Here is a 14,120-nt window from a genome sequence, read left to right as displayed (position 1 = left end):
ACCAGCCTTGCCATGTGTAAGGCGTAGAGGGCACAAGGTTTTAAACCAGGCCTTGCGTACCTTGTGTGTGTGTCTTGTGGGCTAAGTAACATGTAGGACAAAACACTTAACTGTAAGCGCTGCACTGTATGTTTATGTGGATTTCCCCTTGGGATTAATAAAGTATCTATCTATCTAAAGCGTACAGAAGAAAAAGTTGTTACACTAAGAGCACATATAAAAGTAATCATGTCAATATAAATAAAGTATAATAAATGTAAGTACAGTATCAAACTAAAGTACAGAGTGTTGCATCTTTAGTTAATATTTCACATTCTGAGAACAAATGAGGTTATTCTCATGTGAAGAGCAGACAATTTATTGCACAAGAACAGATAGTATGACGCACATTTCAAGTACTTGAAAAAAATGTTCCTGGATATCCAATAAAGAAAAAGGGTAATAAAGTGTGGGTGAGTGACCAGGAAAGGAGTTCTAAAGTCTGATGGCTGTGACGTTCAGTGGAGCACTTGATGCTAGTCAATCTACTGCTGAAAACGCTCGTCTGTCCAACCACAACACTATGAAGTGGCTGATTAGCATTTTCAATAATAGACCAAAGCCTGGACAACATTCTGTGATCTGCCACAGTTTCCAAGCTGTCCAGTTTCTCTCCTTCTGAATTAGTTTGTTTTGTCTCCTGATGTCTGCCACTTTCATGCTGCTCCCACAGAAAATGGCACTGGCCACTTACACTTCTGCGGCTACAAAAATTATGAAAAACGATTTCACCAGAGATTATCCGCAATCTTGGACACCCCAGAAATGCACAGTGACATCACTCATGCAACAGTCTGGGTAGGATTGCCATGGAAACGCCCAATACATGTGCTGTAAAATGGTGGCACCCATAGTAAAACCAAAAGATGACATTACGGCATTACCTTTTTCAAATGGTCATTAAACAAGGGGTAGCATTGTTTTCTCGCATTTGTCAGACTGTAAAGGGGCTTCAATGAAGTAATGAGTGGTGGGTCTGAATACTTGCATCACTTTATTTTTAAAATATGCAAAAATTCCTGTTTTCGCTTTGTCATTCTGGGGGTACTGAGTGTAGCTTGACGAGGGGGAAAAAAACATGAATTGAAATGATTTGAGCTCAAGGCTGCAACACAACAAAATGTGTAAAAGGTGAAGGGGTCTGACAGCACCTCATTAACCAGCTGCTCACACACACACACACACACACGTGAAAGGTTTTTGCTTCATTTCAAATCCGGCTTTGGCTGCAGAAACAGAACAATCCACAAGAATGCGGCCTGACGAGCTCTTTGTGTGGATCGCAGGGTGGGCTTAAAGCTAGAAATCCTAAACTGCTTCTCATTAAGAGCACAAAAGAAAAAAGCCTTCCAAGTGAGTATTCATTGTAATGAGTGAGCAATTAGGAGTTGTTTTTTTTATAGAAATAGTTATACAAACACATAAAGCTCAGAAAGGGAAGAATTGTTTCATATTTGTCTACCACTTTCGAACAATCAACCTGCCGAACACGAGAGCTGTGGAAGGGGACTTAAAAATATCGCATGACGATAAGAAATGACAAAAGCTCAGTTCAAAACATTTCTTCCAGGCCACTTGTCGCCGTGAACTTAAAATTAACGTTCAGAGCTGACTGCGTGCACTCAGCACCTGTAATCGGATTTAAGTGCACCGTAATAACAAATAAACATTATTTTTCATGAATCGGGATTAGAGGTATGGTGGATCAGAAGGTAAAATGCTGAGCCTGTCCCACCAGAGGATGAAACCCTAACTACAAAGAGGACTATTTCATTTATGTTAGGTAGAATGCCCAGAGAGGACTGGGTGGTCCCGTGGCCTCTGAACCCCTGCAGATTTTATTTTTTTTCTCCAGCTGTCTGGATTTTTTTTTCTGTTTTTTCTGTCCACCCTGGCCATCGGACCTTACTCCTTTTCAATGTTAACTAATGTTGTCTTATTTTAATTTATTTTGTCTTTTATTTTTCTTCTCTTCATTATGTAAAGCACTTTGAGCTACTTTTTGTATGAAATATATATGCTATATAAATAAATGTTGTTGTTGTTGTTGAAAACAGTAAGGAGAAGCTTGGGCTCTTTGTCAAGAAACAGACAGGGGTCTGGTGACAGGGAAAGCCCCCTAAGGAATGATCACAGATTGATTTCTGGTGAGAAATCAGTTTGAAACAAGCAAGAAAAATGGGAGGAAATGCCAGTCTTGGGGTGTACTGAACTCTCCTTCATCTCTTCTTTCAGCTGGGCAAGCATGTGGAAGCCATCACCATGGTCTACGACTGTGAGGGACTGGGAATGAAGCACTTGTGGAAGCCAGCTATGGAGGCGTTTGGGGAGGTAGGAGGGGAAACAAAACTCTTGAAGCCCCTGAACTGAACTGTTTTGAGAAGACCCTTTCTATATTAATGTCACTTTTTAATGCTGCTAGACGATTTTCAACTTTGTCACCAGGGAGGTCCAGGCCTGTTCAGAATAAGTCATCAAGAGAGTGATATGCTGTGGTTATTGATACCCAAAGGGAAAAATATCACTGGCTCTGTTTTAAAACACACCCAATGCACCAAAAGTACCTTCAATGTCTACATAGTCCTTACAGAAACAAATGTCACTCTTATAACTGGCCAGAGTTAAGATGGGCACAATGGCAAGAGCCCATGATGACGTATAGCACACCGTGTCGGAAAGAGACTCTCGGTAAACGTGCTCGTCAAGGAGCAACGGGGAGAAGACAAACCGGGTGGACACCCTGCGGTAAGCTGGGTGCAGATGGTTTTCTGCTGCCCTCAAGCATTTTAGACCCTTGAACATCCAGTGTGTGGTCTCCCCATACAGAATGACCTCCATTGGCAGCATGACGTTTCAGATATGCATGCCGGAGCTCTTATTTCTACTCAGGATACAAACAGGTCTGTATGTCTTTAGCCAATGCCCTAAAGGCAGCCTGCCAGTTTGCCAATCTAATTCAGTGACAAAGCATTCATGGTGCCCATTCCTGTAGCTGGAGACCCTCAGCGTAGTGCTCCCTCAGTCCTTTATACTATTTGTTATTTTTTGTTCTTGACATTACTATAAGAGTGGTGCTGCATTACAATCAGTTAAATCTTACATACTTAATTCCAGGGTGGCACAGTGGTAGTGCTGCTGTCTCGTAGTACGGAGACCGGGGTTCATGTCCCCTTGCGTAGTGTTTGCATGTTCTCCCTGTAGGTTACTCCATTAACCCCCCACTTTCCAAACACATGCATGTTAGGTGAAATGGTTAAGTGTGTGTTTGGTGCGTGATCGCCCTGTGATGGACTGGCACCTGCCTTGTGCCGTATGCTAGAAACCGTGGCTGCAGGCTTTTATTCAAACCCTTTTCTGTTTTTGCTGCTAATTCACTTCTTTGGAATTAATTTTAATTGATTTGCTCTTGAAGACTCAGACCCCTTAATTGTTTCTTTTACCTTAATTAGCAGCCAAACAATAATGTGCTACAAAATGAGCCAAAACAACTGGTGTCCATCATACGATATCTGAAAATGAAGAAAGATGAAGATCTCAGGAATGCTGATCTGCTCAAGTCCCCGGTGCTCTTAGAAAGAGAAAGTCAACAAATTTCAGAAATGTCTGCTGATGCACCACGAGAGCAGCAACAAGCCATAGAATTAAAGAACAAGTTTAATTAACAACAAGAATTGGCGCCTCATTAATCAACTGTTTGGAGTTGGAAGCCCTGACTTGGTTGATCTTCTGTCAACTCACTCACTTCACATTTCATTTCTGTCTGGGTGTCATTTAAGGAACGAAATAAACCAATTGAGAGGAACGATGAAGAAATTCAGGGGAACAAATCAATTAAAATTAGTTCAAAAGAAGTTAATTAGCAGTGCAAATAGGGCACTCATTAAAAAAAAAAGGGTTACAATGAAAACCTGCAGCCACGGTTGTCCTCCAGGACCGGAGTTGGCGACCCTTGTGCTAGATGGCATAGACTCCAGCCCCTCACTGTGACCCTGGTTAGAAAATGACACGACATTTTTAATTCTGCTTGGATACATTTGCCATTTTTGCCCATCAGTCTACACTCAATCGCCCGTAATGACAAAGTGAACACAAGTAGCCAGAAAGGTTTGCAAAATGTATTAGAAATAAACACCTGAATCTCTCCCTCACAGAAGTATTCAGACCCTGGGCTTGTGCTTAGGTGCCTCCATTTTGCTTCATTTTGCTTTGCCTCCTGGTGACGTGTCAAGCACTTGACAGGAGTCCACCTGTGGTAAACTGAATTGATGGGACATTGTCTAGAAAGAGACACGTGGACCTGCTGTCATGGCCTACTAAAGGCCTAAGGGTACGTAAGTAAGCCGCACACAAATGAGAGAGAGGGGAAGACAAAAAAGGAGAACACTAAACCATCTAAAAAAAGAACAGACACTGCTTATTTTCAAACAGAAAACCTCACAAAATGTGGGGACAGTTACACAGAAAATGGGAGCAAGGTAAGAGGATCTCCCTAACTTAGGTATCTAGCTAAACAGAATCTGCACAGATAGACACACTCCACAGTACCCGCCCAGATGGCCAGCTTTAAACAATGGTATTTCTTTTAACAAGCACAGAAGAATCCAAAGCCAGACCACCAAACCCATCACTCTCCATACTTTGGTCTGTTAACCCCAAATCCTTCTTCTCTCACCCTGTACTCCTAAAGATTCTTTTCTAACACACCCCACCCACAAACCCAGGTCACGTAATCACAGTAGGCAACTCAATAGGGGGTTATCAGGCCAGGATTCAATTAAGCCATCTTCACCAAATTAACATAAACGAGCTTGGTTTACAAAGTAGTAGATTCAGAGTATAGAAGGTCCTGTATGTCAGGACAAACACCAAGCCATGGAACTCTCTGTAGACCTCTGGTTCAAACTGTGGTAAGGCACAGACCAGGGCCAGGAGATAAAACCGTTTCTAAACCTCTGAGTTTTCCCAGGAGTACAGTGACCTCAAGAATTGTGACTTGGATGAAGTTTGGAGCCATCAGGACCTTTCCTAGAGTTGGTCATTCAGCTTGGTTAGGGAGGTGACCAAGAACCCAATGGTCACTCTAATAGGATTTCTAATAGGACTAATAGTCATCTGCTGAGAGGGGAGGACCTATCAAAAGGACGATCGTCTCAGCAGCATTCCGTCAATCAGACGGAAGCCACTCTTGAGTAAAAGATGTATGACAGCACATTTGGAGTTTGCCAAACAGAGTGGGAAAAGATGCTCTGGTCTGATGAGACAAAAGCGGAGCTCTTTGGACAGAACTCCGACAACTGTGGCTGCTGAAGACCAGGCACTCCTCATCACCTGCCTAGTTCCATCCCTATGGTGAAACATAGTGGGTGGCAACATCATTCAATGGGGTTGCAGAAATGAGGAGATTGGTCAGAATGGAGGAAAGGATGAATGAGACAAAGTACAGAGACGTCCTTGATGAAAACCTTCTCCAGAGTGCATGAAATCTTTAGACTGGAGTTGATGGTTTAATGACCTGAAGCATACAGCCAAGACAATGCTGGAGTGGCTCGGAGACAATTCTCCGAGTGTCTTTCAGTGTCCCAGGCTTAACCCCTTGTGGCCTGTAGAATGGGCTGCAGCTCCCCAAACTCCCAACACAACAAACGCAGATACAAGTTCTAATGAAAAGAGGTTTATTATGTGAAATTCTTACACATGTAATCATTTCCCACAGCACACTCTCCACTCTAAGCAACCTCTTTTTCCTTCTGTCCTCTGCGCCTCTTAGCAAACTTCATCCTCCTCTTCCCGATTGTGGCCGTGAAATTGAGGTGGAGCTCACTATCATCCACAGAACCCAACAGGGCTGAGCCTAAGGACTTGTGGGAATCTGTGATGGTACCATAACCCAGGAGGGCTGCCACCTACCGTTTCAGGGTAGTCAATGCACTACACAAACTGTCTCCCCCTCTCCTTCCATACCATGGCTGTCCTGGCCAGAAAAGGATCTCAGTATAGTTCAAATCAGGAATGCCAATCTCCAGGTGGCATCCCTCAAACCCTGTAGAACATGTATGGAGAGACCAGAAGATGGCAGTTCACAGACACTTACCCTAAAATCTAAAAGAGGTAGAGAGGATCTGCCAGGAAGAATGGGAAACATATGAGTTCTATAGTGGACATCTGGGACCATCCTGAAAGATAAAAATCATCATCTTGGATCTGAAGACCTTGTATTAAACAACTTTAATCTGCCTCTATTAGAACAGCTTTTTCTTCTTCTTCTTTCAGCTGCTCCCATTAGGGGTTGCCACAGCAGATCATCTTCTTCCATATCTTCCTGTCCTCATCATCTTGCTCTGTCACACCCATCACCTGCATGTCCACTCTCAGCACATCCATAAACCTTCTATTAGGCCTTCCTCTCCTCCTCTTACCCAGCCACTCTATCCTTAGCACCCATCGCTCATTATACCCAGCATCTCTCCTCTGCACATGTCCAGACACAATGCAATCTCGCCTCTCTAACTTTGTCTTTCAATCGTCCCATCTGAGCCTTCCCACTAATGTCCTCATTTCTAATACTGTCCATCCTCATCACACTCAATGCAAATCTTAACATTTTTAACTCTGCCACCTCCAGCTCTGTCTCCTGTCACCGTCTCCAGCCCATATAACATAGCTGGTCTCACTACCATCCTGTAGACCTTCCCTTTCACTCTTGCTGATACCCATCTAAATCACTCCTGACACTCTTCTCCACCCACTCCACCCTGCCTGCACTCTCTTCTTCATTTCTCTTCCACAATCCCCATTACACTTTACTGTTGATCCCAAGTATTTAAACTCATCCACCTTCGTTAACTCTACTCCCTCATCCTCACCATTCCCCTGATCTCCCTCTCATTCACACACATGTATTCTGTTGTAGTGGTCCTACTGACCTTCATTCCTCTCCTCCTCATATCTCCACCTCTCCAGGGTCTCCTCAACCTGCTCCCTACTATTGCTACAGATCACAATGTCATCAGCAATCATCACAGATAAACAGCTCAAATCCAGTTGTGTAAACCATGTAGAGGACTCGCAGTAGGACTCAAAGCTGGAATTGCTGCTAAAATGGTTTCTACAAAATAATGGTGTGAATACTTCTACAAATTAGAGATTTCCATCTTTAATATTTAATAAAGTTGCAAACCTTTCTGATGACGTATTTTCACTTTGCAATTATGGGTTGCTGAGTGAAGATTAATGGGCCAAAATGGCAAATGTAACCATTTCAATTGAAATCTACAACCCAATGAAGTGTGAAGAAAGTGAAGGGGTACAGAATACATGGAACATGTACACAGGATTACATTTTCTTCACCATTCATCTGGGTTTCCTCGCTAATAAATACCACCTCTAAAATGGCCCATTCTAAACATACGTTGGAGAACCTGGCAATGGAGTGGCATTCCGTCCTGGGCCGTTTCCTACCCTTTGCTCTGGCGCCCAATGGTGCTTCACTAAAAGGATGGACGGGTTCATTCAGTTTCAGATCTGCTTTCCCGTTTTCCTTACTCCTTCTCTGGTTTCAGGATATTCGCTGCATTCGTATAATTCATGCCCATACTGTATCTCCTTGAACCAATGGAGGGAGGTCACATTATTCATCATCCATAATACTTAACAGGTCAAACAAGAAAACAATCAACCTTAACGAGATATTGAGAAGAGACACATGGTAGGACTGTGGAGCCCCCTGCTGAGAAGCCCCTGACAGTCTCCTCTCTCTGCTTCTGATTCACTGCAGGTGCTCACCATGTTTGAAGAAAATTACCCAGAAGGTCTTAAACGCCTGTTTGTTATTAAAGGTATTGATTTATGTATACTTTCTGATTACAGGGAGCTCTTTCTTAGCTCCATTTTTCCAACTAGTATTTCACAAAATAAAGGGTAGGCAGTAGGAGGAGGACAAAGCGAGTAGCTTCATCCAAACAACAGAAACACTGGGTGATGAAAGTGATTTGGGACAAGGAGCCTTCTGGTTCAGTCATTGAGACGTCCAACTCCGGCAGGTTTTTAATCCCAGCCAATTTCAAAGCCATTGCGTCATTCATACTTTTAATTTACGTGTTCGTTTACTCATCTGGCCTACAACCATGTTTAAGGAATCCACAGACATTTGCATTCTTTCCGTTTTCTTTTTAAGTTACCCTTTTCTGTAGAGTTTGCCCCCCTCACAAAACACGACTTGGTGGTCACGGGCACGTGTTTTTATTAACCGGATCTCTCTGAGTTGATTTGAATAAAGGCTGTGTGTGAGAACGGCTCGAATTGTCGAGTAGTGGGGTGGTGTGGTGCAGTGTGGCCCCCTAGTGGCCCAGCTAGTCATCTCACCTGCCAGTCAGGTCGGGCACGCGTGTGAAGAATTAGCTAGTTAAGTCAGTTAGAGTAAAAAGTCTGCTTAATAAATAACCAATAAAGGGTGTTATATGAACAGTGTAACAAAAGACGCTATATGGGCACCTGACCCGACACAGATGGACACGGAGGTACATATAAAATAAAAAGCGTCTTCCCCGTGTCCCCCAACCACAACACAGTCCCAAAACAACAACACACCACACACTTTCTTCTCCTGCACCATCCACCACTCCTCCCAGGCAACCTCGTCCTCCTCCACCCGACTCTGGCGCTGGCTCCCTTTAATTGGGTACCATGAAGTGCTCCAGGTGCTTGATTGCTGACATCTGGCTGCACTTCTGGGTGTGGCAAAACTAGTGCCCAGAAGGGTCCAGCAGCTCCTGCTGCAGCACCCTCTGGTGGTGCCTGCAGAACCCAACAGGGCTGCACAAAAATCCAACTCCCATTAAGCCCTTGGGGAGTCCGAAGCACTGCTGCAACCCAAGGAGGCTGCCATCTAGTGTCCAAGGGGAGATGTTGCGTTTCCCATGCTTGGTCCACTGGTACAAATGCTGCAAGGGCCCCGGCCATCCGTCACAACATATATAAAATAAATAAGATATAGAAATATTAGGGGGCTATACTCGCTGCTCACTTCGCTTGCCCACCCACCGGTTTACCAGATATACAATTTAAAGAGATTGTTATTTTCATGGGAATTGTTACATATGCATTATTTTCACCTTTACTTTAAAACTTCTTTAAAAACAATATTTGTCCTTTATTTCCGGCCCCAGGTGTGGTTAAATCTTTCTTGCGGGACTTATAATGCTGCTCACGTTGTGAAGGGGGAGTAAGGAGATGCAGTTGGATCATCTGCTGGCTTGCTGCTGCTGGCGTGCTGCGTGTTTTGCTTGCCGCTTGTTGTTGTTTTAAGAGCTGGGAGCACATGAAGTGTGTCTGCCACGAGCATTCCAACAACTGCTAGGTTAGATGTCAATGGACTTTTTTTAAATTGTTTGTAAGTAGGGCATGACGTGCCAAAATCACCATCTCATGGGTTTTCTTCCTAAGATTGTAATGTCTAGTCTCGCATGATGTCAAAGTTTCTTTCCGAGATGATCACGTCTCGATGGCTTTGCTCAACTCCCCCGAGATGCACTACGCTCCTGCCACTTTGCGTCTCTCACACTTGTGTTGTGAACAGGGGGAGCAGAATGCTCGCTAAGGAGATGCAGACAGATCAGCTGCTGGCTTTGTGCTGCTGCTGCCGAGGTGAGTGTTCTGCTTGTCACGTTGCGCATCGATCATTTAAAAGCCTGTACAGCAGCTGTCCTTTTGTCTCACTGAATTGTCGCGTGTGACGCTAAATTGTCTCTCGTGGGACATCAAATTGTCTTCTGAGAATATCATGTCTCGTCTCCCTCCCTAGATTTCTTTTTATAAAAGAGAGAAATAGAAGTACTGTAAAACATGTCAATAAATCAGTGTTTCCCAGCATTTGTGGTGTCATGTCCCAGTTTTTGATATGCCAGTGTGTTTGTGGCACACTGGTTCCTCCTCCATGAATTTAGCACGATTGTCTAAGCAGTAGAGAGGGGTGCCCCCCCTTGGTGAATTGAAAGCGATCATCAGATTTAGTGGTCCTTGGAGCATTAGGTGATTTAAGCGTGATTGTCAGTGATTTTCCTCATTGGTGAATTAAGCATGGTCGTCAGAGCGCGATTGGAGGGGTTGTTTAGGATCGGCTGCAATCCTCCTGTGATGCTGCCACTGTGAAAAATCAGTAGGAGTGTTTTGTCTGGGGTCAGAGGTAGCCCACCTAAGGGATAATGCTCCAATAATAAAAATAAAAAGTGTGAAATGTGAGCGTAAATAAATAAAACATGCCACAAAATATTTTTTCGTTGCTTATTTATTTAATCCTGTCCATAATATTCCTCCAAACACAAAACGAAATACAGTATGTAAGTGCCTTAACTGGGCAGAAGGCCCTAGGTGCATGAAAAGGTATCTCAACCAAGAAAGTGGAAGGTTCCTTAGCCGGACAGGAAGCCCCAGGTGGATGGGCAGGCACGTTTTCAGTACCTTTCCTAGCTGGGATAAAATGAAAAGACAGGGACAAGGACTGTTTCTGGGGGTCTGTTTATTCCCGCAGTACACTAGGTGGCAGCATCCCTCGGGCTGATCTCCCATTCAAACTCCTACAGACACGTAGTGTGGGAGAGCAACCCCGTCAGGAAGTGTGGGTGCCGTCAGAGGGAGCTGTACAAAACGTGCACACCTCGAAGGCGGTTCCACCTGACCCGGAAGTGCTGCCAGGCTGTAATCATTGGACACTGGATGTACTCCCAGGTCTTGAGATAAGGTGGACAAAGCTTGCATTGGAGGAGAGACGGAGGATTTATTGTGGAGAGAAGTTCGTTTATGGAAGATTAAGACCTGTAGGAGGTGCTGGACTTAATAAACCACTTTAATTGTAGCCGCATGACTGCACTTGTGTTCCGGGTTTGAGGCGTTGCAGTGACCTCAGGTGGCCACAAGCGTAAATATTAAACTGTTACTTTCATTCGTCTAAACTGAGAGGGGGTGCTTTAGCACAGGGGTCACATAGTCCAGTCTTGTAGGACCACCGTGGCTGCAGTGGTTTTCATTCTAACCCTTTTCTTAATGAGTGACCTGTTTTTGCTGCTAATTATTTAATTGATTTGCTCTTGAAGACTCAGACCCCTTAATTGATTCTTTTCCCTTAATTAGCAGCCAAACAATAATGAGATACAAAATGCGCCGAAACAACTGGTGTCCATCATATGATATCTGAAAATAAAGAATGATGAAGGTCTCAGGAATGCTGATCTGCTCTTAGAAAAGAGAAAGTCAAGAATTTTGGAAATGTCTGTTAATGCACGAGAGCAGCAACAAGCCATGGAATTAAAGAACGGGATTAATGAACGTCAAGACTCAGCACCTCATTAAGCAGCTGGTTGGAGTTTGAGGCCCTGACTCAGTTGGTCTTCTGTTGGCTCACTCACTTCACATTTCATGTCTGTTTGGGTGCCATTGAAGGAAAGAAGTGAAGCAATTCGGAGGAACGATAAAGAAAGAAATTCAGGGGGAACAAATCTTAAAAAACAAGTCAATTAAAATTAATTCACAAGAAGTTAATTAGCAGCACAAACAGGGCACTCATTTTTAAAAAAAGGGTTAGAATGAAAACCTGCAGCCACGGTGGTCCTCCAGGACCAGACTTGGCGACCCTTGGTCTAGCGAGTGCGGTGTTCACTTTTGTACCTGCCACATCTAAAGCTATGGCCTCCTTTACTGCCTGACCATAAGTCAACACCGAAACAAAATGCTGTACGCAGGCGAGATCCCCACACAGAGGCACTCCAGGTAAAGCCCTAAAGTTGTTTTATCTCTCCTTTATTTACCCAGCTCCGAAGCTTTTTCCAGTGGCATACAACCTGATCAAGCATTTGCTGAGTGAGGACACACGACGGAAGATCATGGTGCTAGGAGGTGAGGCATTTCCTCTGCTGTGTTGTCAACGGGTGCCTTGAAACATGATCCAAAATGAACTTGGGCATTTCTTCAGTCGGGAGAATAATCTCAGCGGAGTGGAGTTTATTTATTAACTCAGTTTTGTCTCTTCTGGTCAGCTTGTACTTCTTTTAAATGCACCCCATCGGCATTCACAAGTTTGTTGCTGATCAGCACGTAATACATTTTGGATGTGATCAAATTGAGGGAAAAATAATGAATTTTCTTGTAATAAATGTAAAACAAATGCAGTGCGGTTTGTTGACCTGCTCCTCATATGGTTTGTTTAAAACTTTAGTGTCCCCCCGTAGCTCAAAGCAGCACTGGAATCCGGCCTCCATGAAGTGCTCACTTCCTCACAATACATTTTCCAGGAGAAGCAGGAGGCCTGCAGGCTGGGAAGGACAATCAGCAGGCATTCTTGCAACTCTTTTCATGTTGTCATGACAGTTTGGGCTCCCAAGATAATCGCCTTCTCTGTGCCTTTTAAACAGGAAACTGGCAACAGGTGCTGAAAAAGTACATTGAACCTGACAAGCTGCCAGCCTGCTATGGTGGGACACTCACAGACCCCGATGGAGACCCGCTCTGCAAAACCATGGTAATTTTCCTGCTGGGGAGGACAAATTGGTGGGGGCAAAATGTTTATCCTTTGCCAAGAGTGGCTGGCAAAGCCTGCAGTGACCCGGGTCTTCTTTTGTGCCGTTTTAGTCAACTTACATTTCAACATACAGGAGTTGCCTGTGCTGAATCTTGTAGATTGCTCCCCAAAAAAAAAACACTTCCAAAAATGTCCAGTAGACGGAAAAACCATCGCACCCGGCTAGTAACACGGGCAAACACCAAACATGATAAAATAAGAAGGTTTCTTAACGCAAGAAATGCTCTGAAACAAAAGTAAACTCCGCAGAGGACAAAAGGCAAAATGGAGTTGCCTAAAACAAAAGGCAATCCAGGTGAAGAAAGTCCCTCCAGCAATCCACAAAGCCCAGTCTTTTGTCTTGGTAGAGTAACATATTGCTCTCCTTTCCCCTTTTTTATTATTAATATGTAGCCTTTGTGGGAATGCCTCAAATCTCATAGACTTACCACTGTTTATAAGGTATTATAGTATATAACTTCTCCCCACCTTCCCTTTTACATTTATAACTTCAGGCAATTAGGTGTAGTAAAAGACAAGCAGGATTTAAGTTACACTTTAAATAATGTATTATTGATAAGATTCATAAACTAGCTAGATTATCCAGTGGCTTCGCTCACTGAGTGCAAGGGAAAAAAATAAAATGCAGTATTTATAAAATAAGTTTGTTAATTACCAATTTTATTTTTCAACAAATAATGTGCATTTACAATAACATAGAAATCAATCTAAACAACACTATTAACATCATTATCATATGAGAATATGAAGTAATATATAAGAAGCACATTGTATATAAATATAAATTATTAAACAGTAAAACATTTTGATAAAAGAATTTGAACAACATATAAGAAGCGTATAAATTATTAAATAGTAAAACATTAACATTTAAGAAGTAAAGATACATTGAGTACTACTGCAGTGCTTTCGGGTAAACTACATTTTCTATTTGCCGATTAGGTACGTAAATGTCTACATTTTTTGGTGTACCCACCCGAGAACACGCTACGCATGTTTCAAATTGGATTTTCGTTGTTAGCGAGGTTTAATGGTAATCGCAATGTGCTATACGGCCTCCATCTAATAATGTAGAAGCGATTCCTGATGACGCTACAGCCAGAGCTATGTTACCATTCACTCGTATCTCGGCAAGAATCAGGTTTATTAAGAATGTTTTTCCTGTCAGGTTTATTAAGAATGTTTTTCCTGTTCCTCCTGGAGCATCAAGGAAAACAATACCACCATTTCCTTTTTTAATCAAACCCATTACGTAGTGTATTATAATATGTTCTGTGGTCATACGTAATTTCCATTTCAAACGCGAAAAGAATTTAATATATTTAGGTTATAACAATAAGTAAAGTACATTTGATTATTGGCAGCCATACAACCTGATAAATGGTGATGTGTAGTTTCAGGCGGCACACAGACTTGTTAGTTACTTAATGTCTCTACTTAAGTCCTCATTTGTGGTCAGCTTTCTTCAGAACAGGCCGCATGCCTGTCTCAATATGGCTGCCGTGCTGTGCT

General features: G+C 43.1%; 1 protein-coding gene across 1 annotated transcript in view; it reads left to right on the top strand.

Moving 5' to 3' along the window:
• The window catches only part of sec14l8 (SEC14-like lipid binding 8), a 54,761-nt gene that overhangs the window by 28,441 nt on the left and 12,200 nt on the right, over positions 1–14,120 (top strand). Inside the window, exons 6-9 of the mRNA XM_039772273.1 lie at positions 2,275–2,370; positions 7,815–7,875; positions 11,843–11,926; positions 12,442–12,548. Coding sequence (XP_039628207.1) covers positions 2,275–2,370; positions 7,815–7,875; positions 11,843–11,926; positions 12,442–12,548 — 348 coding nt within the window. The remainder of the gene's footprint in view (positions 1–2,274; positions 2,371–7,814; positions 7,876–11,842; positions 11,927–12,441; positions 12,549–14,120) is intronic.

The sequence above is a fragment of the Polypterus senegalus genome, chromosome 12 (assembly GCF_016835505.1).
Source record: "Polypterus senegalus isolate Bchr_013 chromosome 12, ASM1683550v1, whole genome shotgun sequence".
Taxonomy (NCBI): Eukaryota; Metazoa; Chordata; class Cladistia; order Polypteriformes; family Polypteridae; genus Polypterus; species Polypterus senegalus.
This window is presented reverse-complemented; position numbering and strand designations above follow the sequence as displayed.